The 24066-nt window shown below is 44.9% G+C and overlaps 2 protein-coding genes across 4 annotated transcripts; one reads left to right on the top strand and one right to left on the bottom strand.

Annotated features, from left to right (window-relative positions):
* Nucleotides 1–3090: 3090 nt before the first annotated feature.
* On the top strand, nt 3091–8823 carry WDR13 (WD repeat domain 13). 2 transcript variants are annotated; one of them, XM_072125020.1, is made up of 10 exons: nt 3091–3226; nt 5256–5341; nt 5415–5652; nt 5765–5874; nt 5942–6072; nt 6178–6485; nt 6642–6822; nt 7015–7156; nt 8246–8364; nt 8545–8823. In XM_072125020.1, the coding sequence occupies exons 2-10, from the start codon at nt 5301–5303 to the stop codon at nt 8727–8729; spliced, it is 1455 nt and encodes a 484-aa protein (XP_071981121.1). In that variant the 5' UTR covers nt 3091–3226; nt 5256–5300; the 3' UTR covers nt 8730–8823. The 2 variants fall into 2 exon arrangements, with proteins under 2 accessions (XP_071981121.1, XP_071981122.1); XM_072125021.1 differs by lacking the exon at nt 3091–3226 and adding an exon at nt 3970–3991.
* Nucleotides 8824–9893: 1070 nt separating this feature from the next.
* On the bottom strand, nt 9894–24066 carry SUV39H1 (SUV39H1 histone lysine methyltransferase). 2 transcript variants are annotated; one of them, XM_072125022.1, is made up of 6 exons: nt 23876–24066; nt 15093–15238; nt 12890–13579; nt 11285–11431; nt 10892–11021; nt 9894–10454 (listed from the first exon to the last, which is right to left on the bottom strand). In XM_072125022.1, exons 1-6 carry the CDS (start codon nt 23901–23903, stop codon nt 10321–10323), a joined length of 1275 nt encoding a protein of 424 aa, XP_071981123.1. In that variant the 5' UTR covers nt 23904–24066; the 3' UTR covers nt 9894–10320. The 2 variants fall into 2 exon arrangements, with proteins under 2 accessions (XP_071981123.1, XP_071981124.1); XM_072125023.1 differs by lacking the exon at nt 23876–24066 and adding an exon at nt 23799–23852.

The raw sequence follows: 24066 nt of genomic DNA, 5'->3' as shown, positions 1-24066 counted from the left end.
TTTCCTCATTGGCCCCCTTTGAAGGCTATAAAATTTTCGCTTTTTCGTTATTGGGGCCATGTGATGGCATTTTTTTTGCGGGATGAGATGCTTTTTCCATTGTTACCATTTTGGGGTTGGTATCACCTATTGTTGAAAATTTAGGAACTTTTTTGGAGGGCAGGAGTAGAAAAGCATCAATTCTGTACTGGATTTTTTACTTTTTTTTTTTTGGTGTTCACCGTATAGACTAATAATCATGTTACCATACAATTTGTTCTGCAATTTCTCCTGAGTACAAAGACCCCCCACATGTGGCTGTGACTTGTTTTATGGGCACACGGCGAGGCGCAGAAGGGAAGGAGGGCGCTGCAGCTGCCAGGATTTTAGTTTCCTCATTGGCCCCCTTTGAAGGCTATAAAATTTTCGCTTTTTCGTTATTGGGGCCATGTGATGGCATTTTTTTTGCGGGATGAGATGCTTTTTCCATTGTTACCATTTTGGGGTTGGTATCACCTATTGTTGAAAATTTAGGAACTTTTTTGGAGGGCAGGAGTAGAAAAGCATCAATTCTGTACTGGATTTTTTACTTTTTTTTTTTTGGTGTTCACCGTATAGACTAATAATCATGTTATCTTTATTCTATGGGTTGATAGGATTACGGGGATACCAGACATGAATATATTTTCTTACGTTTTACTAAATTTGTCAAACAAAACCCTAATTTGGGGAAAAATCTATCATTTATGTATTGCCGTCTTTCAAGTGGCATAACATTGTTACTTTTTTGGCTACGGAGCTGGTTGATGGCGTGTTTTTTGCGGGACATGTTGTACTTTGCACCAGTATCATGTCTGAGTACATATGGTTTTTTGATCGCATTTTATAGCATTTTTTGTGGGATTGAAAAGGTAAAAATCATAATTTTTGGAGGGTTTTTTTTTACGGCGTTTATCGTGGGGGTTCAATAATGATTTACTTTTATTCTACGGGTTGTTACGGACGCGGTGATACTTACTTTTTCACTTTTATACCATGGGACATGAACAAGCAATCATCTGATTGCTTCTTCATGATAATATTCTGCAATACTGATGTATTGCAGAGTATTATCAGTGTCAGCCTATACACTTGCATAGGCTGGCACTGTGCCAGTAAGATGACGTCACAGACGCCATCTTACCGGCAATTCCTGCAAGTAACTCTGGGGTCCAGATCGGACCCCAGAGTTGCCATAGCAACGATCGGCGCCCCCCGAAAACGGTTCGTGGGGGCCGATCGTGGGGGAAAGACCCCCCAGATACATGTTAGATGCCGCGGTCGCACTGACCGCGGCATTTAACGGGTTAAGCACCCGCGATCGGAGACAACTCCGATCGGGGGTGTTACACTGGGGTGCCGGCTATTAGTTACAGCCGGCACCCCGTGTTTCCCGATGCCGGTTCGGCTCTGATCCAGAGCCGAGCCGGCATAAGCGCCGTGGCGGATATATCCGCCACTGAGCGCTAAGTCACTGCGCTCCGTGGCGGATATAACCGCCACGGAGCGTGAAGGGGTTAAGTTGCCCTTGAATCGTTTTGACGTTACTCCCAAACCTAAATACTTGCATACAAGCAAAATTTTGTTGGTACACAATCCAACACATGTGTCGGTTTCCCAAATGCTAGCGTTCAGGTCTACATTCATCCGGGGAAGCTCCTACCACGTCGATTGAATTGAATTTCAAAACACAATTCAAAAACAATGGGGCACATTTACTAAGAATCATGTCAGAAACTGCACTAAATGTGGTTTGCTTGTGTAAAGTGCAGATTTATTAAGATATCATTTAGATATTTATTTAGAAATCATGAATCTGGCGCTCTCCTGCACTGTGCCGACAGAGTTATCAACTTTTTTGTGGTGCACCTTTAACATAGGGGGTGCAACAGACTTTGCATGATAAATCTGGTGCATGGTCTGACTTAGCACCAGAATGCGCTTAATTTGTGTCGCATGGAGGTTAATGCAGCTGCACCACAAAACGGTCACGTGTGGCACAATCGTGGCGTGGAAACTTCTTAAATATTTGTGCAAGTACTTTACACCTAAAAGGACGTGCAAAGTCTGTCAGAAAAGTGGCGCAAAGCCCTTAGTAAATGTGCCCCAATGTGTGAACGCAGCATGAGAGGTCTCCTTATTTTCAGTGTGATTTGACTGCTGGCACCCCCCAAATATCAGATAAAGGAGGGTCCTTGGTTCATGGGTTAAATGGAGAAGCAGTTATGCAATAGTGCTGCCATGCACTTTGTCTCTATGAGACTGGTAAAGCAAAGCCGGTGTTATTCTGTTATATTCACCAGTTCCGTTCAGCTAGGATTTCTTCTTCCAAGGTCCTAAACCTATTGCTTAAAGGGATGTCTCTTGTCTATGGGCTATGTGTGGTATTGCATTTCAGTAAATGTCACCTGTAATACCAAACAAAGCCCATGGACACCAGGAGTGCTTGTTCTGAATGAAAGCCGCCATGTTTTTCTTATCTCATTTATCTTTCTTATTTTATCCAATTATAAGTCCGCTCAATGTCTTCAATTTTTTTTCATAAACCTGTCCATCTTGGAATAGTTGTCATAGTGCTTGTATGGGGGAAAACCATAGGGATGAGCTACAATGAAATCGGTTGTAGTCCCATGGCCCTTCTTTTCTACAGGCCCCATTAGAGACCGGCATTTTTATACGAACATAACTAAAGGGTTATGGGGCCCTTTATAGATGCCAGTATCCAGGACTTCTGTCCAGTTCATGGTTTTGTGGCTTTCCTAGTAATAATTTATAGGATTAATGACTGACACTTTCTGTGTAAAAACTGGGATTTTTAGGTTCAGTGTGACAGACTGTTGCAGGGATAATGACTGGTATTAGTGTGACAGTGTGAATGCAACTTGTGGAATTAGTGCCTGTTCCTTCTGGGTCATAGTAATGGCTTTAAAGAAGCTCCACAAAAAGAAATACTAACTTGAGACTACAACAACATGGCGAGTAAATTCCCGACAGAAATATAACACGTAGCCTCCCCCTAGTGTTCGGATGATGCTATTGTTTTGAGGCTGACAATATCCCGTCTCCTCCTCGTAGCTATTGGTGTGAATCCAGGAAGATGCTTTGTGGTTGGTGGAGCGTTTGACAGCCAGCTGACCAATGGCAGGTAGAGACTTCACTGATGACGTCACCGGTGGAGTCAGGGCGGATGGGTCTTCCGGCGGGGCAGGTACCTGCATTATTTATATATATCTATCTATTATTATGTACATTACTGCTCTATTAGATGTGTGTACATTATTGCTGTAATATATAGATATAATATGTATTTATTACTGCAGTATATCTTCTATACGTGTCTCATATAGAGGAATATCCAGGGGGTCACATATGTGTCACAGCATGGCTCCATTATAGGGGCCTCCATAAATGATAATATACATATAATAATTCAGTGATATGTATACATATCATACACTACATGCTCCAAGGTTGTATTTAACTCTTTGTGTTTCAGACGAGATAAGCAGTGACATGTTTATGGCAGCTACTTATCACGTCCCAGTGAAATAACACACGCTCTTCTCTAAGCTGTACCTATGGGGGTTGTTGTAGGTGGATAATTCCTTTAAGACTTGGGCTGCATGGTGACTGTAGTTGAGATGTATATCATAAGGCCAATTTCATGGTAAAGATAAACCTCCAGCTACTCAATTTCCCCAATTTCAACTCAAACTGCACCAAAATCATCATGACTCCACCGTCCTGTTTTCCTGGTCCCTCTAGCAGTGCTGAGATTAATGTGGTCATTCCTTCCCAGTGCCTTATTCCTCTAATCTGTAGCAGAAGAGCTTCAACTCCTGAGCATGTACATAAAGTGCAGCCACATTCATCTTAACTAAAAGCCTAGAAGAGGATGCACAACCTGCAACATGCAAAGCCGCACCCTGCTGACAGTCATAACAGATAGAAGCGCTAAATGGTGCAGGTAGTGGTGAGTGTAGATGAGAAGTCCCCACTGCTCCCGGCTCCTCTCCTGCCGCTCCGCTCTGTGTCCTCACTGCTCCCGGCTCCTCTCCTGCCGCTCCGCTCTGTGTCCTCACTGCTCCCGGCTCCTCTCCTGCCGCTCCGCTCTGTGTCCCTACTGCTCCCGACTCTTCTCCTGCCGCACCGTTCTGTGTCCTCACTGCTCCCGGCTCCTCTCCTGGTGCTCCGCTCTGTGTACCCACTGCTCCCGGCTCCTCTCCTGGTGCTCTGCCCTGTGTACCCACTGCTCCCGGCTCCTCTCCTGCCGCACTGCTCTGTGTCCTCAAAGCTCCCGGCTCCTCTCCTGCCGCTCCTCTCCTGCCGCTCCTCTCCTGCTGCTCCGTTCTGTGTCCCCACTGCTCCCGGCTCCTCTCCTGCCGTGCCGCTCAGTGTCCTCACTGCTCCCGGCTCTTCTAATGCCGCACCGCTCTATGTCCTCGCTGCTCTGTTCTGTGTCCTCACTGCTCCCAGCTCCGCTCCTGCCGCTCCGCTCTGTGTCCCTACTGCTCCCGGCTCCTCTCCTACCGCTCCGCTCTGTGTCCCCACTGCTCCCAGCTCCTCTCCTGCCGCACCGCTCTGTGTCCTCACTGCTCCCGGCTCCTCTCTTGCCGCACCGCTCTGTGTCCTCACTGCCCCCGGCTCCTCTCCTGCCGCACCGCTCTGTGTCCTCACTGCCCCCGGCTCCTCTCCTGCCACACCGCTCTGTGTCCTCACTGCTCCCGGCTTCTCTCCTGCCGCTCCGCTCTGTGTCCCTACTGCTCCCGGCTCCTCTCTTGCCGCACCGCTCTGTGTCCCCACTGCCCCCGGCTCCTCTCCTGCCGCACCGCTCTATGTCCTCACTGCTCCCGGCTCCTCTCCTGCTGCTATGCTTTGTGTCCTCACTGCTCCTGGGTCCACTCCTGACGCTCTGCTCACCCCTGGCCTAAATCAGGGACAGAACTTATTACATATTTGTGGAGTCTAGGTTTTGTCACGACTCTGACTCTACAGTCCTGATTATGTTCTTGCGACTTGCAAAGGATTCTTTGCAGGTTAATTAAGCGAGATGAACACAGGGCGGCGCTGTCCACTGTATTACCGTATGCCATGTGTCATTGGATACCATATGCAGGTCTCTATAAGCCATTTAGTACTCATTCACTGACAGCAAGTAGTGACGTATATTATGTTCCTCCTCTTTCCCCTTGTATCTATTTTATAAGAATAACTTTCTGACTGTTGTCTCCTGTTAGGATTTCTCCCTCCTTTTGAGCTGAGGGACTTGGAGTGTGCGTGGAATGGCTGCTGTCTGGCAACAGGTCCTGGCAGTTGACGCAAGGTACAGACTGCGTTACAATGTGTCAGTATATCCTACTCTTTACGGTGACTGTAACCAAGTGATCCTTCACCAGGTACAACGCATACCGCACTCCTGCGCACCCGCAGTTCCGCACTCAGTACATCCGGAGACGCAGCCAGCTCCTGCGGGAGAATGCCAAGGCCGGGTATGATCCGCAGCTGCGACGACAGTACTTGAAACTTCGTAGCCAACTCCTTGCCCAGCGATACGGACCCCTGTCTGAGCAGAGCAGCTTTCGTGCACACAGTAACAGCATCCGCAGCTCTCGCACTACCCTGGACCGCATGGAGGTGAGCGCCTCGCAGAAAACACATTATTCTCAGATGTACAGAATCTGAAGAGCCACCTCTGGACCCAACAGTTTTAGGTTGTTGTTTATGATGATTATTGTTATTCCTTTAGGATTTGGAAGAGGAGCCACGGTCTCAGGGGTCACGAGGTCACAGGCGTTCTGTAAGCCGAGGCTCCTACCAACTTCAGGCACAAATGAACCGCGTGGCGCAGGAAGAAAGGTAAGGATATGAGTCAAAGGGGATAGACACTTGTATGGTGACTTGGTAACACTGGGCTCTCCCGCAGGGCTCCTGGCAGTGTGGTGCCAACACCATTGGCTGAAGCCAGCAGGGCAATGGCAGGTGACACCACTCTGAGCGAGAACTATGCATTCGCTGGGATGTACCACATATTCGACCAACACGTGGATCAAGCTGGTAAGTAGCAATTTACTGACAACCAATAAAGATCTAGATCTCTCTGACACCTGAAGCTTTGGAAAATAGTTGTCAGGAATTTACAAACTCATGTTTTCCTTGTAGTCCCCAAGGTACAATTTGCCAATGATGACAAGCACCTCCTGGCCTGCTGCTCTCTGGATGGCACTATATCAGTGTGTCAGCTGGTTCCCACTCCCCCCACCGTCCTGCAGACCCTGCGAGGACACATCGGTCCCGTCAGCGACTTTGCTTGGTCTCTATCCAATGATATAATTGTCTCCACCTCTCTGGATGGCAGCATGCGTATTTGGAACACCCAAGATGGCCGCTGCATCCGACAGATTCCAGACCCGGACTCGGCCCAGATGCTGTGCTGCACTTTCCAGCCAATCAATAACAATCTCACTGTGGTGAGTGGTTCTGATATACAGTTGGTGTCTGTCTGTACACTGTGTACATATATGAGGGAAGGGGTTTCTATACTGGGACTTGTAGTTCCCCAGTAGCTGTATGTAGTGTTACATGTAGATGAGATCCACTGATACACCCATATGGAATTTTTTTAGGTTGGTAACAGTAAACACAACATCCACGTTGTGAATATTTCCACCGGTAAAAAGGTGAAGGGAGGCAGCAGTAAGCTGACCGGCCGGGTGCTATCATTGTCCTTCGACTCAGCCGGACGCATCCTGTGGGCAGGGGATGACCGTGGGAGCATCTTCTCATTCCTGTTCGATATGGCCACAGGTGAGGGGGACATAGGGCTCACTGATTGATGGTTTATTGATGAGGCAGTGCTGCCATCTCTGTTAGATCTGTCCATTACTTTGGCTATAGCAGAGTTGTAGCAAATACTGAACGGCTCTGCCAATGCTTTGTGCTGTGATTGGCCGTCCCCAGACATGTTATTCATAAGCGGTCTATACATGTGACTTGCAGGTAAGCTGACCAAAGCTAAGCGCCTAGTTGTGTCAGAAGGCAGCGCCATCACCAGCCTCTCCGCCCGCTCATGGATCAGTCGTGAAGCCCGGGACCCATCGCTATTGGTTAATGCTTGTATTAATAAGCTGCTGTTATACAGGTAAGGAGGCATAAAATGTCTGATGTACATCAAGCGCGTCATACATTCAGTTCAGCTTTCTCTTCCATTATTTTTTTTTTCTACAATTCACAAGATCTTTCCTTGCCCACAGTGAATTTAAAACTTTCATTGTCCATAAGTGTCAGATTTACAATTGAGGACATGGGGCCTGCTCGTGTAAAAAAAAAAAAAATGCTCATTTTAAGAGGAGGTATATCAATCTGTCTCTGCCCCAATTCTGGAATAATTTGCATCTGAAATGCTGTGTGCCACATTTATGAATGAGACTTGTACAATTTGACAGAAAAGTAGGACTCACATGTTGAGGTTACATTGCGTTTTAGCAAATGATCACAGTTAAAGCTTTTGGAATATGTTAAAAAAAAAACGCAACACATCGTGTGAACACAGCCTGACTCTGCACTGGTCTATTCACTGACACTTTCAGAAATCTCCTCCCATTGAGTCTGCCAAGTATAGCAGTTCTAGACTTGGATGGAACACAACAAACATATGTGTTCATCAATCAGTTCAGGTGGAAGCCCTGTAAAGTTATTGTGCACCTACTTACTCTTTATCTAGGGAGCAGAGGCTGCAGCAGTGGCGTCACCTCGACTTTGCGCTCCCGCTGCAGCCCAGCACTGGCCTCAGTTTCAGGTCACAGTGCAGCCTCTGCATCCTACCAGAGGTGGTTATCCTGGACAACCTAGCTTACTGTAGTGTTCAGACAAACAAGAGCCCCCAGAGTGTGTGTACTGGGAGCCTTGTAGAAGTTAATAATAAGACTTGGGGTCCCGCAGTCAAACCCGCCAACCATATTCTGTGTGGAGCACCCCCTTTACCATGTCAATTAGGGTTTTCAGTTTCTAGATAGAATCATGTTTCCGTTCCATTCTCAGTAAGCAGACGTGTGCTTGGCCGGGGACAGAAAAACTACAAAAATCTACAAAAGCTATTGCTTTATTGGAACAAAAATACTATATAAATGTAAAAAAAAGTAAAATGACAAAGCCAATCCTGTTATGTCTGAAGCACAGTGCGCATAACACGATGTAAGCATCCGATTCATGGTGACTTCTGCCTCTGTAGGGTTACGGATAATGAGGGAACGCTGCAGTTAAAGCGAACGTTTCAAATCCAGCAAACGAGCCACGCCATAGGAAGCATCTTCTGCCCGCTCATGTCTTTCAGGCAGGGAGCCTGTGTCGGTACGTATAGGTTATACCTTCCTGGTACTGCTTATTATCTCACACCTTGTCTATAGCGTGCAGCATGTTTCTAGCCCTCCCTTCTCCTGGAGAATGCTGCACATATGACAGGGAGAAGGTCTTACATAACATACCTTGTATACTTACCCAGTGTCACCTGTGTCTATTATCTCCCTCTAGTTACCGGCAGTGAAGATATGTGCGTGTACTTTTTTGATGTGGAACGGGCCACCAAGGCCATTGTGAACAAGCTTCAAGGACACAGTGCGGCTGTTCTAGGAGTCAGCTTTAACTGTGATGAAAGTCTCCTGGCCTCCAGTGATGCTAAGGGGATGGTTATCATCTGGAGAAGAGAGCAGAAGTGAATTCATGTCACCCCGATTAACCATGTGTAATGTCCTCCCCCCTTTTATTTATATTTCCTGTATGTGTCCCCTGCAATAAAACACTATGATCCTGGACGCTGTAATCCACTGACATACCTCTCCCAGAGCCAGTCATTGTGAGTTTATGCTAAAAGACATTAACACCAGGAGGTAGACCGTGCACACAATCATGCGCGTTACCTTAGGAAAAAGCCTGCAATCAATCCCCTCTGACTTTCTGGGGTTCGTAATACCATGAAAAATAACTTTTACCAATATGTAAAGTGAGTGAATACTAAGTGGCGAGGGTGTGCATACTTAGCACCCGGCAGAGCCATGAGGCGATCAGGTGACGTCAGCCCCAGCGCCTTAAGCTCATTTACATATTTTTCCGTTATCTTTCATGGTAGTTAGGAAACAAAGCCTGCAATCGACCATAAGGGGGTACGAGCATGATTGTGTGGGCAGTGTACCACCAGTAATCTGGTGGGAGATTGCCTTTAAGGGAATTTCAGGCTAGGACCTGCTCTTTTCTACTGTCATTGGCGCTTGAGCCGATGACACACGGCTGCAAACATTTGTCTGCAGGTAGGATGGATCATCGGTAATAGATCAGTGGGGTCCACGGTCTATCCTGGACAGTTTACGTACGTATACAGTGGATAGATGAAGACGGCAATATCCATCATAGAACAGGTGTAGCAGTACTGCAGCTTTACTACTATTTGGCTGCCATAAAGAGCCGATTGCTAAAGGGTGCAAGTGTTGCATCTCCTCTGACCCGACATGGATGAACCAATCTATGTGCAGAAATCCCCATTAAAAACTTGCTTTATAGTCTAAAAGCCAAAAATGATGGTAGTTATGTGCATTCTTGAGTGTAAGAATAGGTGGTAGAGTATTGTTACACCACCCTTGCTACACTGTAGGCCAATGCTGAGGATAACAAAATGCAAACTGAGAAATCAGAACAGAGTTGTGTTCAGGGGTCAAAAATCACCTCAAGCAAAACCAAATAGGAAATGTTATTGTTGTAATTTCAGAATCCAGGGGTATTGTCTTAGATCGACATGTGGTTGAGGGGGTGGGAATTGGGTTCTGTTTGATCCATTCATTTCCAAATACAGTCATTCTATAACAAATTAAAAAAAGGATCCATCAGTGTTGAGATTATATCATGTGTATTTACAATCAAGGATGAGAATAAAAAGGTTAAAAAAGTAAAACAGAAAAAGTTAATAGAAGGATTCTGAATAATCTAAAAAAAAAAATATATCATCCAATATTTCATTACACAGAAAGACGGAAACCCTGAATGAGCCGGGCCGCAGACTGAATGGAGACAATTCAAGTATCGAGTGTTGCACATCATGCACAAGGCCATACGAGGGACCAGGTGCACCCAGGAGGCACTCGGTATAGTTACATAAAAAGCAATAAAAACACATTCATGTACATAGCACCATATGTTTGGGGGAGGAGGGTGGAAGGCAGTGGAGTGGGATCCCCTCCCCCAGGAAAATTCATAACATTGGATGTAAACACTGGTAACAGTTATTCAAGTGCTGGGGGAGTTAATCACAGGCTCCATTCAGAAGAGGTATTTACGACACTGGGCTGCGCCACATTTGCACTCCACACGGATTCGTTTTTTCGGGGATCCAGGAAGTCCGGCCAGGCCAAAATTGGAATCCATTTTTGTACTTTCAACATCGACTGGATCCACTACAAATAAAGAAAAAAAGATGAAGCAGTCCTCATCACCAATAGTTTATGTAACAGCTTCAGGGTAGTTTAATTATGCAATATGCTAATTAGACTGGTGGTCCTAGGCCACAGCAAGGCTCCACCCATCTGACGCCATACAGCCAAGTAATCACATTGATTACCAGATCAGACTTGAGAAAATTCCAACTATGGCGGAATTAGTGCAGGAACAACTTTAAAAGGGTGCTTAAAAAAATTGGAGACCCCTCAAGCATCAAATTTACATTATACAAATACAACTTTAAAAAGGGCCCTATGGCACAGGCCTGAATACTAGAAACAACTCATGAACAGGCGGAGTACTGGTTTCTAGCATTACAGAACTCATAGTTATACAATATTCATACAAATCATACACATCCAACTTGAAAACGAAAGCAATCCATGAACTTTACCTTGCATGTTGTAGTCAAAAGTCAGCTCCTCGCCTGTACGTATTGTACGGGTGGAAAAAAACGCAATGCGAGGTAGTCGCTCATCTTGGTTATCAATGAAGACGTTGTAGACTTGGAGGTTCGGCTTACACTGTAAGAAATTGAAGAGAATAATTCACATTGTGTTCATCACCAAAACCGCCCGGTGTACAGCACTGTAGATACTGGATTTAATCCAGTTATATGCATTAATAGCTGTTTTTCACACAAAGCCGCTATACCGCAGGATGAATGAAGCCCCAGTCTATTAGCGAGGCCATTACTGGGTCACACCAAAGTGCAAGGCTACAACTATACAGCGGAGAAGAAGAGGTTCTTGTGTTGCGTATGTCACACACGGATACTAATACTTACACTGTGGTTGACAAAGTGCGAGATATTTCCATAGCGGGCAGCGTCCACAGTGTAAACATCCTCCACATAATCCAGATCAAACAGGTAGGTGGCCCCCTGCCGGTCATAGATATGTCCCCTCCGCTCAGCCTCATCTGAGGTGATTATCTGTAGATTACAGTCACAGCATACATTACACATGTGGCTTGTCATTCACATATACATAACCTCTCACTAGTATTTCCAAGACAATGGGGCAGATTTATCAAGCTGTCTAAAAGTCAGAATGTTCTTAGCTGCCCATGGCAACTGATTACAGCCCGGCCTTCATATTACGAGTAATCATGAATATTTTAAAGGGGAGCTGTGATTGCACTTAGATGCCCATGGCAACGATTCTGACTTTTAGACAGCTTGATAAATCTGCCTAATTAATTATTCTGCAATGTAATTTAGGTTTCAATTAGGCAGATTAGGGTGGTCAGAGTAGGGATCATGAAACATTTATAGGGTGTGATCAGAGGCCATGCAACATCTGTAAATACTCTAAATATTCTGCAATGTAATTTAGGTTAATACCAAAAAAAAGAGGTTCAAAAGAACACAGAAACAAATAACCATAAATATACTTTATTTCAATCAAAATAGATGTTAAAAACCAAACATAATAAAGCATACATGAACGGACACCAATGATATAAAATTGTGTGTATACCAAATAACGATAGTAACTAGCCAGTACAAAACATATCACATTATAAATGAATAATAAGTGAAAAGTAAGATGGGACAATGCCCAAAAGTAAGTTAACTAAGAGTGTACAACGCAAAGCTGTAAACCAGTGGCTGTAATACTATACCAAGAAGAGGATCACACACAAACAATGCCCCGACACGTGTTTCGCGTATGGCGCTTTTTCAAGGGGAAAAAGCGCCATACGCGAAACACGTGTCGGGGCATTGTTTGTGTGTGATCCTCTTCTTGGTATAGTATTACAGCCACTGGTTTACAGCTTTGCGTTGTACACTCTTAGTTAACTTACTTTTGGGCATTGTCCCATCTTACTTTTCACTTATTATTCATTTATAATGTGATATGTTTTGTACTGGCTAGTTACTATCGTTATTTGGTATACACACAATTTTATATCATTGGTGTCCGTTCATGTATGCTGTATTATGTTTGGTTTTTAACATCTATTTTGATTGAAATAAAGTATATTTATGGTTATTATTTGTTTCTGTGTTCTTTTGAACCTCTTTTTTTTTGGTATTATCCTATTTTACCCTAAGGTATCTTGTCTACATGCCCATACCTAACGGGTTTTCTCTTTTTTGTGTAATGTAATTTAGGTTTCAGAATATTTACAGATGTTGCATGGCCTCTGATCACACCCTATGAATGTTACAGGATCCCTACTCTGACCGGGCTGAGAGAGACCCAGCTATCTGCGTATTCTTTAGGTGAAAGATTGTCAGGAGGGTTTGGCTTCATTTACTTCTACTTTCCCCATCCCTGTGTTATGCAGCACAGGAGGCGTGTGCTAGTCCAATGCCCATTTTCTGGATTAATTCTTGATGACAAATTAGGAGGACATGACAGTAGAGCATAATTTGGCATCTCACCTCTCCAACATACTCCATCACAAAGCTGTTCTTGCGGATCTTTTCCAGTGTTCGGACCCCCCATCCCCTTCCATCAGAGGTCCTGAAGATGCAGAATTTGTATTGAATTCCTTTTTGTACCACGCGATTAGGACAGGAGGGGCCACACCGACACAGAGAGTTACACTCGTAAATTGGAAAGCCTGGTTTGACCTTCACCTGTCCATATTCATTGTAAGCTAATTTGTGCTGAAATCCACCTGGACAGCAGCCTCCCTCATCTGTAAAACAGTCTCGGCACTTGCACCCTACAGCCGACTGGGTAATGGTTACACCTTCCCCCACCTTATATTGGTTGATGTACACAAAGTCTTTTGGTGGCCCCTCCAGATCCACTTCATTCTCTACTAATATGAAGCCAGGATGGGCATGCTTGTTATTCAGCTTCTGCTCCCACATACGAAGCCGTTGTCTCTGTTTGGCTTTTAAAACGACGTGGTGCGAGAGGCTGGAGTCCAGCCTGCGTGGGCACCGGGCTATGGATTTTCTACTAGGCGTGTTTCCTGCAGCCTTAGCGCGTCGGAGAAGCTCGCGCTCCAAATCTCGGTGAAACTGTTTGAGGAGGTTGAAGCACTTGAGGTGGTGACGCGGTTCCCACGAACAATCAGAGTCGGGGTATCCCTTCCACTTCACAAGGTATAACTCCTCATCCTAAGGGCAAGAAGTCACAGAGTAAAGCAAATATCACGTAAACAAGTATACAAGACAAAAAGGTTTAGCATAGTTTGAGCAAAGAGATATCAAATTTATATAGCTCTGATGCATCATAAAACTTAAAAAAAAAAAATTTCTAACTTTTATAACTTTCTTTAACACTTCTGAAACCTGTAACCTTTTTATACTTTGGCCATCAACCAGAAGGGAAATTTTTTTTTATAAAGGGGGAGGGTTGCATTTTTCCCCCAGACTAGACCAGGGGGCAGGGGGGACTGGCAGGTAAGGATCACTACTGGGGTCTATCAGAGCCCCTGTGTGCAGCCAGTTATTCACAATTATTACCTGCTGCATGGGTTTAGACAATTTCCATCTTTATTATCGTCTTGTTTGTGCACTTTATTGTAGTCTGCTCTGGGGTCTATTGGACAAATGCAGAAGTGGTTTCTGGGGGGAATTTTGGAACATCTAGGGTTTTGGTTAAAAGTGTGGTCCCCTGAAGGGTACGGGTATGACTATGCGGCTCTGGGACCGAAAAAAGGTTGCGCACCCCTGGATAGAGGCTCTGTATCTCTATGGCATGGTAGTGGAGATTGTGAGTACAAATCCCGGGTGGGAAAAATATTTAAATGAGTACCATGAATTAATTTATAGAACTTGTGTCTGGGTAAGCCCTGGGAGATGTAGGAACAGCATAAATGGACAGTTCTTGATATGCCTCTGATGACCTGGTTCCTGCTTTGCTGATGGCCCGACACATCTATTCAATGGATACCCTGGCTGATGTCTCCTTTGAGGATTCCACTGCAGACAGCTACTAGGAGTCTATAGAACGACACCAGTCATTCAGTACCAAAAATGACAAACCCGGTACTGAACCGCCCTGAGTACGAAATCCAAGGTTTCGATGCATTGTGCAACCCTAATTTTAATACATTGTAAATCTACTGTACATAATACAGCAGACACCTGACGTTTATGGAAAAGGCTCAGTCCATGAGTCCTCTCCATCTACCCAATCACGCCTGGTCAATGTAAGTTTCATTCACAGGTCATAAATAAGCCACATAAACGTCAAACACTCATAACCTACATAGAGGGGCTCAAAATCAGGTAGATGTGTTCTGCATAAATATTAAAAAATAAATAAATTAAAGGAAATATACCATTATACCATGGGGAAATCTACACAGTAGCTCCCATTTGTCTTCCGGAAGCGCGCCAGAAGTGCGTAGAGGCGGGTCTGCAGTGACGTGGAGTAGCTTTTGCCCCCGGAGCTGTCCGAGGATACTCCACACCCCAGCAGCCTATGAAACTCATTTGCATGTTTGAGGATTACACTCTCTCGTCAAGTGCAGTGGAACGTAGGAGGAAGATTTTATATTAATGCATATGGACAATTAGTTTGTGTTATTGTTATAAAAGCCTCATCCTTTGCTACTGTCAGAAAATAAATGATGAAAGATAACGCCATGTAATACTGTTATTGTGTGCGCATTGTATTTCCCACCTGTATTCTCTTGTAATCACACAGATATTCCACCTCAAAGTTGCAGATGTTCTTTCGGTTCACCCCGAGGGGTGCACAACATACGTGCTCAATCCGACAAAGTTCCTGAAGATGAGATTCAGAGGAGAGACATTGCACAGAACAACCTGCAAAACACAAGAAAATATCCTTTACCCGTCATAAATCTTGAGATCATTCCCTCTTCTTACTTCTTGGAGGAGATTTTTGGGGCTCTCCCCTTTATGCTATAGTAACACTTGTTTTGTATATTGTCCACTTCAATGCTTTTGTTACATGACTATATATGTCGCCCTTATCCCCGTTTTCCCTTTTTGCTCTCCCTTAAAGACGTATTAAACATAAATCCTGAGAACAATTATACTCAAGTCACTGCTTTCCTACGAGAACAAACTCCAAATGTTTCCCGAGGAGTCACATGGAAGGTTTCCAGCGGTTTTGTAGAGCGTCGGAGCCGAATGTATATTACAAAACCTTTAGCATAAATCACCTGGATGTGTGCCCCTGGGACCCCTGAGGGGTGTATCTGGAGGATAGTTGATAAATACTTTTCCGGCATCCGTGGCACAGGTCAGTGGGGTCTCCCAAATCACGTGAAAGTTGCCAGGTGCAGTAAATAGCACAGCTAGGCCTTTCAGATATGACACAGGGGTTCCTAATCCATGAAGAGACCACAGAGGCGTCACATCCCTGACAGTTCTGGAATATCCCAGCCACACATACATTTTGGGGGCTATGGAGTCTGACTGCAGCGACAGGAGAGGGGGATGGGGGAGGTGTGAGGACCCGCCCCCAGGGCTGTGAGGTCCTGCGGTCAGTACAGAAGGTGTGTGCAGGTCAGCGTGCCAGTATGTATATTGTCCCAGCAGCTCCTTATTCATCCCCAGCTGCCCAATGACTCAGCTATGCCAACAGCGCAGCAGGGTGATGCCAGGCTATAGTTTACTGATCATATCTGAAGGCGCCACATACATCAGCCGTGTGAATACATCCACCGGATAGAGACACAGAACTTCTTCAGCCGGATCCTCCATATTAGTCGCTTTTCTTTGAGGAAATAACATTTATGCAATGGCAGATTACACCATGCAGATTGCAAATTGCACCCGGAGCTACATACAACCACGAGGATGTGTCACACCATGCAGCCGCTGCACATACATACTAAGGCCGTATTCACACCACCGTTGTGGGGCCGTACATCCAGCCATGAGGTCGCGGTGCACTAAGTACAACCGTGCCATAAAAAATAGAGCAGGCTCCATCTGGCCATAAGAAGGGCCGGGCAGCGCGTTTCCTATGGAGAGGGGTGAGCAGCGCGCTGCCATGTGCCCGCCCAGGAGAGCGTACATTCATGTGAACGGAGACTAAACTATTACTGATAATTACATATTCCACCTCAGCTAAAAATACCAATTATTACCGCCCTGTAAGAAACGCCAGCCTCTGCCCCATCCTGTTGAAAACCCTTTTAAAAGTTGCCTATTCAACACCTCAAAAGTGTAATAACACATTATGTGGTCTGTGTGCAGGTGCAATACCAAGCATCACCACTGTACTATGTGCAGCAGTGTGCCCGGCAGAAGTGAGGAAAAATAATTATAACACTCCTGCTCAGCCCTAATAATCTCAGAATTTTGTGGTATTCTGGGGCTAGTACAGCAGGGCTCACATCACGTGCTTAATATACACTCAGCATCTATGTCAGGAAAGTGTATGACGGAAAAGACAGGACAAAAGGAGCAAGTTACATCATTCCACCCTGGAACCTCCTGCTGAGCAACATAATGCACTCAGCGGAGCAGATGCAACGTCCCCGACCTCTGCTCTGCTGGAGGGGGACCCGGAGATGTCACTGTCCATCATGCAGGATAAGTAATGTCATGTATGTACACAGTGACTGCACTAGCAGCAGAATAGTGAGTGCAGCTCTGGGGTATAATACAGGATGTAACTCAGGATCAGTACAGGATAAGTAATGTCATGTATGTACACAGTGACTGCACTAGCAGCAGAATAGTGAGTGCAGCTCTGGGGTATAATACAGGATGTAACTCAGGATCAGTACAGGATAAGTAATGTCATGTATGTACACAGTGACTGCACCAGCAGCAGAATAGTGAGTGCAGCTCTGGGGTATAATACAGGATGTAACTCAGGATCAGTACAGGATAAGTAATGTCATGTATGTACACAGTGACTGCACCAGCAGCAGAATAGTGAGTGCAGCTCTGGGGTATAATACAGGATGTAACTCAGGATCAGTACAGGATAAGTAATGTCATGTATGTACAGTGACTGCACCAGCAGCAGAATAGTGAGTGCAGCTCTGGAGTATAATACAGGATGTAACTCAGGATCAGTACAGGATAAGTAATGTCATGTATGTACACAGTGACTGCACCAGCAGCAGAATAGTGAGTGCAGCTCTGGAGTATAACACAGGATGTAACTCAGGATCAGTACAGGATAAGTAATGTCATGTATGTACACAGCGACTGCACCCGCAGCAGAATAGTGAGTGCAGCTCTGGAGTATAATACAGGATGTAACTCGGGATCAGTACAGGATAAGTAATGTCATGTATGTACACAGTGACTGTACCAGCAGCAGAATAGTGAGTGCAGCTCTGGAGTAAAATACAGGATGTAACTCGGGATCAGTACAGGATAAGTAATGTCATGTATGTTTACAGTGACTGCACCAGCAGCAGAATAGTGAGTGCAGCTCTGGGGTATAATACACAGTGTAACTCAGGATCAGTACAGGATAAGTAATGTCATGTATGTACACAGTGACTGCACCAGCAGCAGAATAGTGAGTGCAGCTCTGGGGTATAATACACAGTGTAACTCAGGATCAGTACAGGATAAGCAATGTCATGTATGTACACAGTGACTGCACCAGCAGCAGAATAGTGAGTGCAGCTCTGGGGTATAATACACAGTGTAACTCAGGATCAGTACAGGATAAGCAATGTCATGTATGTACACAGTGACTGCACCAGCAGCAGAATAGTGAGTGCAGCTCTGGGGTATAATACAGGATGTAACTCAGGATCAGTACAGGATAAGTAATGTCATGTATGTACACAGTGACTGCACCAGCAGCAGAATAGTGAGTGCAGCTCTGGAGTATAATACAGGATGTAACTCAGGATCAGTACAGGATAAGTAATGTCATGTATGTACACAGCGACTGCACCCGCAGCAGAATAGTGAGTGCAGCTCTGGAGTATAATACAGGATGTAACTCGGGATCAGTACAGGATAAGTAATGTCATGTATGTACACAGTGACTGTACCAGCAGCAGAATAGTGAGTGCAGCTCTGGAGTAAAATACAGGATGTAACTCGGGATCAGTACAGGATAAGTAATGTCATGTATGTTTACAGTGACTGCACCAGCAGCAGAATAGTGAGTGCAGCTCTGGGGTATAATACACAGTGTAACTCAGGATCAGTACAGGATAAGTAATGTCATGTATGTACACAGTGACTGCACCAGCAGCAGAATAGTGAGTGCAGCTCTGGGGTATAATACACAGTGTAACTCAGGATCAGTACAGGATAAGCAATGTCATGTATGTACACAGTGACTGCACCAGCAGCAGAATAGTGAGTGCAGCTCTGGGGTATAATACACAGTGTAACTCAGGATCAGTACAGGATAAGCAATGTCATGTATGTACACAGTGACTGCACCAGCAGCAGAATAGTGAGTGCAGCTCTGGGGTATAATACAGGATGTAACTCAGGATCAGTACAGGATAAGTAATGTCATGTATGTACACAGTGACTGCACCAGCAGCAGAATAGTGAGTGCAGCTCTGGAGTATAATACAGGAGGTAACTCAGGATCAGTACAGGATAAGTAATGTCATGTATGTACACAGTGACTGCACCAGCAGCAGAATAGTGAGTGCAGCTCTGGAGTATAATACAGGATGTAACTCAGGATCAGTACAGGATAAGTAATGTCATGTATGTACACAGCGACTGCACCCGCAGCAGAATAGTGAGTGCAGCTCTGGAGTATAATACAGGATGTAACTCGGGATCAGTACAGGATAAGTAATGTCATGTATGTACACAGTGACTGTACCAGCAGCAGAATAGTGAGTGCAGCTCTGGAGTAAAATACAGGATGTAACTCGGGATCAGTACAGGATAAGTAATGTCATGTATGTTTACAGTGACTGCACCAGCAGCAGAATAGTGAGTGCAGCTCTGGGGTATAATACACAGTGTAACTCAGGATCAGTACAGGATAAGTAATGTCATGTATGTACACAGTGACTGCACCAGCAGCAGAATAGTGAGTGCAGCTCTGGGGTATAATACACAGTGTAACTCAGGATCAGTACAGGATAAGCAATGTCATGTATGTACACAGTGACTGCACCAGCAGCAGAATAGTGAGTGCAGCTCTGGGGTATAATACACAGTGTAACTCAGGATCAGTACAGGATAAGCAATGTCATGTATGTACACAGTGACTGCACCAGCAGCAGAATAGTGAGTGCAGCTCTGGGGTATAATACAGGATGTAACTCAGGATCAGTACAGGATAAGTAATGTCATGTATGTACACAGTGACTGCACCAGCAGCAGAATAGTGAGTGCAGCTCTGGAGTATAATACAGGAGGTAACTCAGGATCAGTACAGGATAAGTAATGTCATGTATGTACACAGTGACTGCACCAGCAGAATAGTGAGCGCAGCTCTGGGGTATAATACAGGATGTAACTCAGGATCAGTACAGGATAAGTAATGTCATGTATGTACACAGTGACTGCACCAGCAGCAGAATAGTGAGTGCAGCTCTGGGGTATAATACAGGATGTAACTTAGGATCAGTACAGGATAAGTAATGTCATGTATGTACACAGTGACTGCACTAGCAGCATTACAGTGAGTGCAGCTCTGGGGTATAATACAGGATGTAACTCAGGATCAGTACAGGATAAGTAATGTCATGTATGTACACAGTGACTGCACCAGCAGCAGAATAGTGAGTGCAGCTCTGGAGTATAACACAGGATGTAACTCAGGATCAGTACAGGATAAGTAATGTCATGTATGTACACAGTGACTGCACCAGCAGCAGATAGTGAGTGCAGCTCTGGAGTATAATACAGGATGTAACTCAGGATCAGTACAGGATAAGTAATGTCATGTATGTACACAATGACTGCACCAGCAGCAGAATAGTGAGTGCAGCTCTGGGGTATAATACAGGATGTAACTCAGGATCAGTACAGGATAAGTAATGTCATGTATGTACACAGTGACTGCACCAGCAGCAGAATAGTGAGTGCAGCTCTGGGGTATAATACAGGATGTAACTCAGGATCAGTACAGGATAAGTAATGTCATGTATGTACACAGTGACTGCACCAGCAGCAGCAGAATAGTGAGTGCAGCTCTGGAGTATAATACAGGATGTAACTAAGGATCAGTACAGGATAAGTAATGTCATGTATGTACACAGTGACTGCACCAGCAGCAGAATAGTGAGTGCAGCTCTGGAGTATAATACAGGCTCAGTACAGGATAAGTAATGTCATGTATGTACACAGTGACTGCACCAGCAGCAGAATAGTGAGTGCAGCTCTGGGGTATAATACAGGATGTAACTCAGGATCAGTACATGATAAGTAATGTCATGTATGTACACTGTGACTGCACCAGCAGCAGAATAGTGAGTGCAGCTCTGGAGTATAATACAGGATGTAACTAAGGATCAGTACAGGATAAGTAATGTCATGTATGTTTACAGTGACTGCACCAGCAGCAGAATAGTGAGTGCAGCTCTGGAGTATAATACAGGAGGTAACTCAGGATCAGTACAGGATAAGTAATGTCATGTATGTACACAGTGACTGCACCAGCAGCAGAATAGTGAGTGCAGCTCTGGGGTATAATACAGGATGTAACTTAGGATCAGTACAGGATAAGTAATGTCATGTATGTACACAGTGACTGCACTAGCAGCAGAACAGTGAGTGCAGCTCTGGGGTATAATACAGGATGTAACTCAGGATCAGTACAGGATAAGTAATGTCATGTATGTACAAAGTGACTGCACCAGCAGAATAGTGAGTGCAGCTCTGGGGTATAATACAGGATGTAACTCAGGATCAGTACAGGATAAGTAATGTCATGTATGTACACAGCGACTGCACCAGCAGCAGAATAGTGAGTGCAGCTCTGGAGTATAATACAGGATGTAACTCAGGATCAGTACAGGATAAGTAATGTCATGTATGTACACAGTGACTGCACCAGCAGCAGAATAGTGAGTGCAGCTCTGGAGTATAACACAGGATGTAACTCAGGATCAGTACAGGATAAGTAATGTCATGTATGTACACAGTGACTGCACCAGCAGCAGAATAGTGAGTGCAGCTCTGGAGTATAATACAGGATGTAACTCAGGATCAGTACAGGATAAGTAATGTCATGTATGTACACAATGACTGCACCAGAAGCAGAATAGTGAGTGCAGCTCTGGGGTATAATACAGGATGTAACTCAGGATCAGTACAGGATAAGTAATGTCATGTATGTACACAGTGACTGCACCAGCAGCAGAATAGTGAGTGCAGTTCTGGGGTATAATACAGGATGTAACTCAGGATCAGTACAGGATAAGTAATGTCATGTATGTACACAGTGACTGCACCAGCAGCAGAATAGTGAGTGCAGCTCTGGGGTATAATACAGGATGTAACTCAGGATCAGTACAGGATAAGTAATGTCATGTATGTACACAGTGACTGCACCAGCAGCAGAATAGTGAGTGCAGTTCTGGGGTATAATACAGGATGTAACTCAGGATCAGTACAGGATAAGTAATGTCATGTATGTACACAGTGACTGCACCAGCAGCAGCAGAATAGTGAGTGCAGCTCTGGAGTATAATACAGGATGTAACTAAGGATCAGTACAGGATAAGTAATGTCATGTATGTACACAGTGACTGCACCAGCAGCAGAATAGTGAGTGCAGCTCTGGAGTATAATACAGGCTCAGTACAGGATAAGTAATGTCATGTATGTACACAGTGACTGCACCAGCAGCAGAATAGTGAGTGCAGCTCTGGGGTATAATACAGGATGTAACTCAGGATCAGTACATGATAAGTAATGTCATGTATGTACACAGTGACTGCACCAGCAGCAGAATAGTGAGTGCAGCTCTGGAGTATAATACAGGATGTAACTAAGGATCAGTACAGGATAAGTAATGTCATGTATGTTTACAGTGACTGCACCAGCAGCAGAATAGTGAGTGCAGCTCTGGAGTATAATACAGGATGTAACTCAGGATCAGTACAGGATAAGTAATGTCATGTATGTACACAGTGACTGCACCAGCAGCAGAATAGTGAGTGCAGCTCTGGAGTATAATACAGGATGTAACTCAGGATCAGTACAGGATAAGTAATGTCATGTATGTACACAGTGACTGCACCAGCAGCAGATAGTGAGTGCAGCTCTGGAGTATAATACAGGATGTAACTCAGGATCAGTACAGGATAAGTAATGTCATGTATGTACACAGTGACTGCACCAGCAGCAGAATAGTGAGTGCAGCTCTGGGGTATGATACAGGATGTAACTCAGGATCAGTACAGGATAAGTAATGTCATGTATGTACACAGTGACTGCACCAGCAGCAGAATAGTGAGTGCAGCTCTGGGGTATAATACACAGTGTAACTCAGGATCAGTACAGGATAAGTAATGTCATGTATGTACACAGTGACTGCACCAGCAGCAGATAGTGAGTGCAGCTCTGGAGTATAATACAGGATGTAACTCAGGATCAGTACAGGATAAGTAATGTCATGTATGTACACAGTGACTGCACCAGCAGCAGAATAGTGAGTGCAGCTCTGGGGTATAATACACAGTGTAACTCAGGATCAGTACAGGATAAGTAATGTCATGTATGTACACAGTGACTGCACCAGCAGCAGAATAGTAAGTGCAGCTCTGGGGTATAATACAGGATGTAACTCAGGATCAGTACAGGATAAGTAATGTCATGTATGTACACAGTGACTGCACCAGCAGCAGAATAGTGAGTGCAGCTCTGGAGTATAATACCGGATGTAACTCAGGATCAGTACCGGATAAGTAATGTCATGTATGTACACAGTGACTGCACCAGCAGCAGAATAGTGAGTGCAGCTCTGGGGTATAATACAGGATGTAACTCAGGATCAGTACAGGATAAGTAATGTCATGTATGTACACAGTGACTGCACCAGCAGCAGAATAGTAAGTGCAGCTCTGGGGTATAATACAGGATGTAACTCAGGATCAGTACAGGATAAGTAATGTCATGTATGTACACAGTGACTGCACCAGCAGCAGAATAGTGAATGCAGCTCTGGGGTATAATAGAGGATGTAACTCAGGATCAGTACAGGATAAGTAATGTCATGTATGTACACAGTGACTGCACCAGCAGCAGAATAGTGAGTGCAGCTCTGGAGTATAATACAGGATGTAACTCAGGATCAGTACAGGATAAGTAATGTCATGTATGTACACAGTGACTGCAGCTCTGGAGTATAAAACAGGATACATAACATAAACCGCACTGTCTGTATGACAGTCTATCTGGAGCAGGCAGTGATTGATCTCCGGGCGGCCTCTCCTCTGTCTCTCTGCACCTGTCATCAGCTCTCTGCTCCTTCCTGCGCTATTCACCCCCGGATTATCTCCCTCTCACCCGGATCGGGTCACTTACCTCGCACAGAGTTTAAATTCTCCGCCATGTTGCGCGGGATAGGTGAAGAGCTCTGGAATTCTCTCCTGATGGCTCTATTCTGATTGGCCGGACAGACCCGGCGCGGGCAGCATGGCGATACCGGGATTGGTTGAGAGCGGCCTGACGTCAGCCTCTAGGTTGGATCCTAAAATTGCGCGCCATTTCTCAAT

This window comes from Engystomops pustulosus, chromosome 9 (genome assembly GCF_040894005.1).
Source record: "Engystomops pustulosus chromosome 9, aEngPut4.maternal, whole genome shotgun sequence".
NCBI classification, from domain to species: Eukaryota; Metazoa; Chordata; class Amphibia; order Anura; family Leptodactylidae; genus Engystomops; species Engystomops pustulosus.
This window is presented reverse-complemented; position numbering and strand designations above follow the sequence as displayed.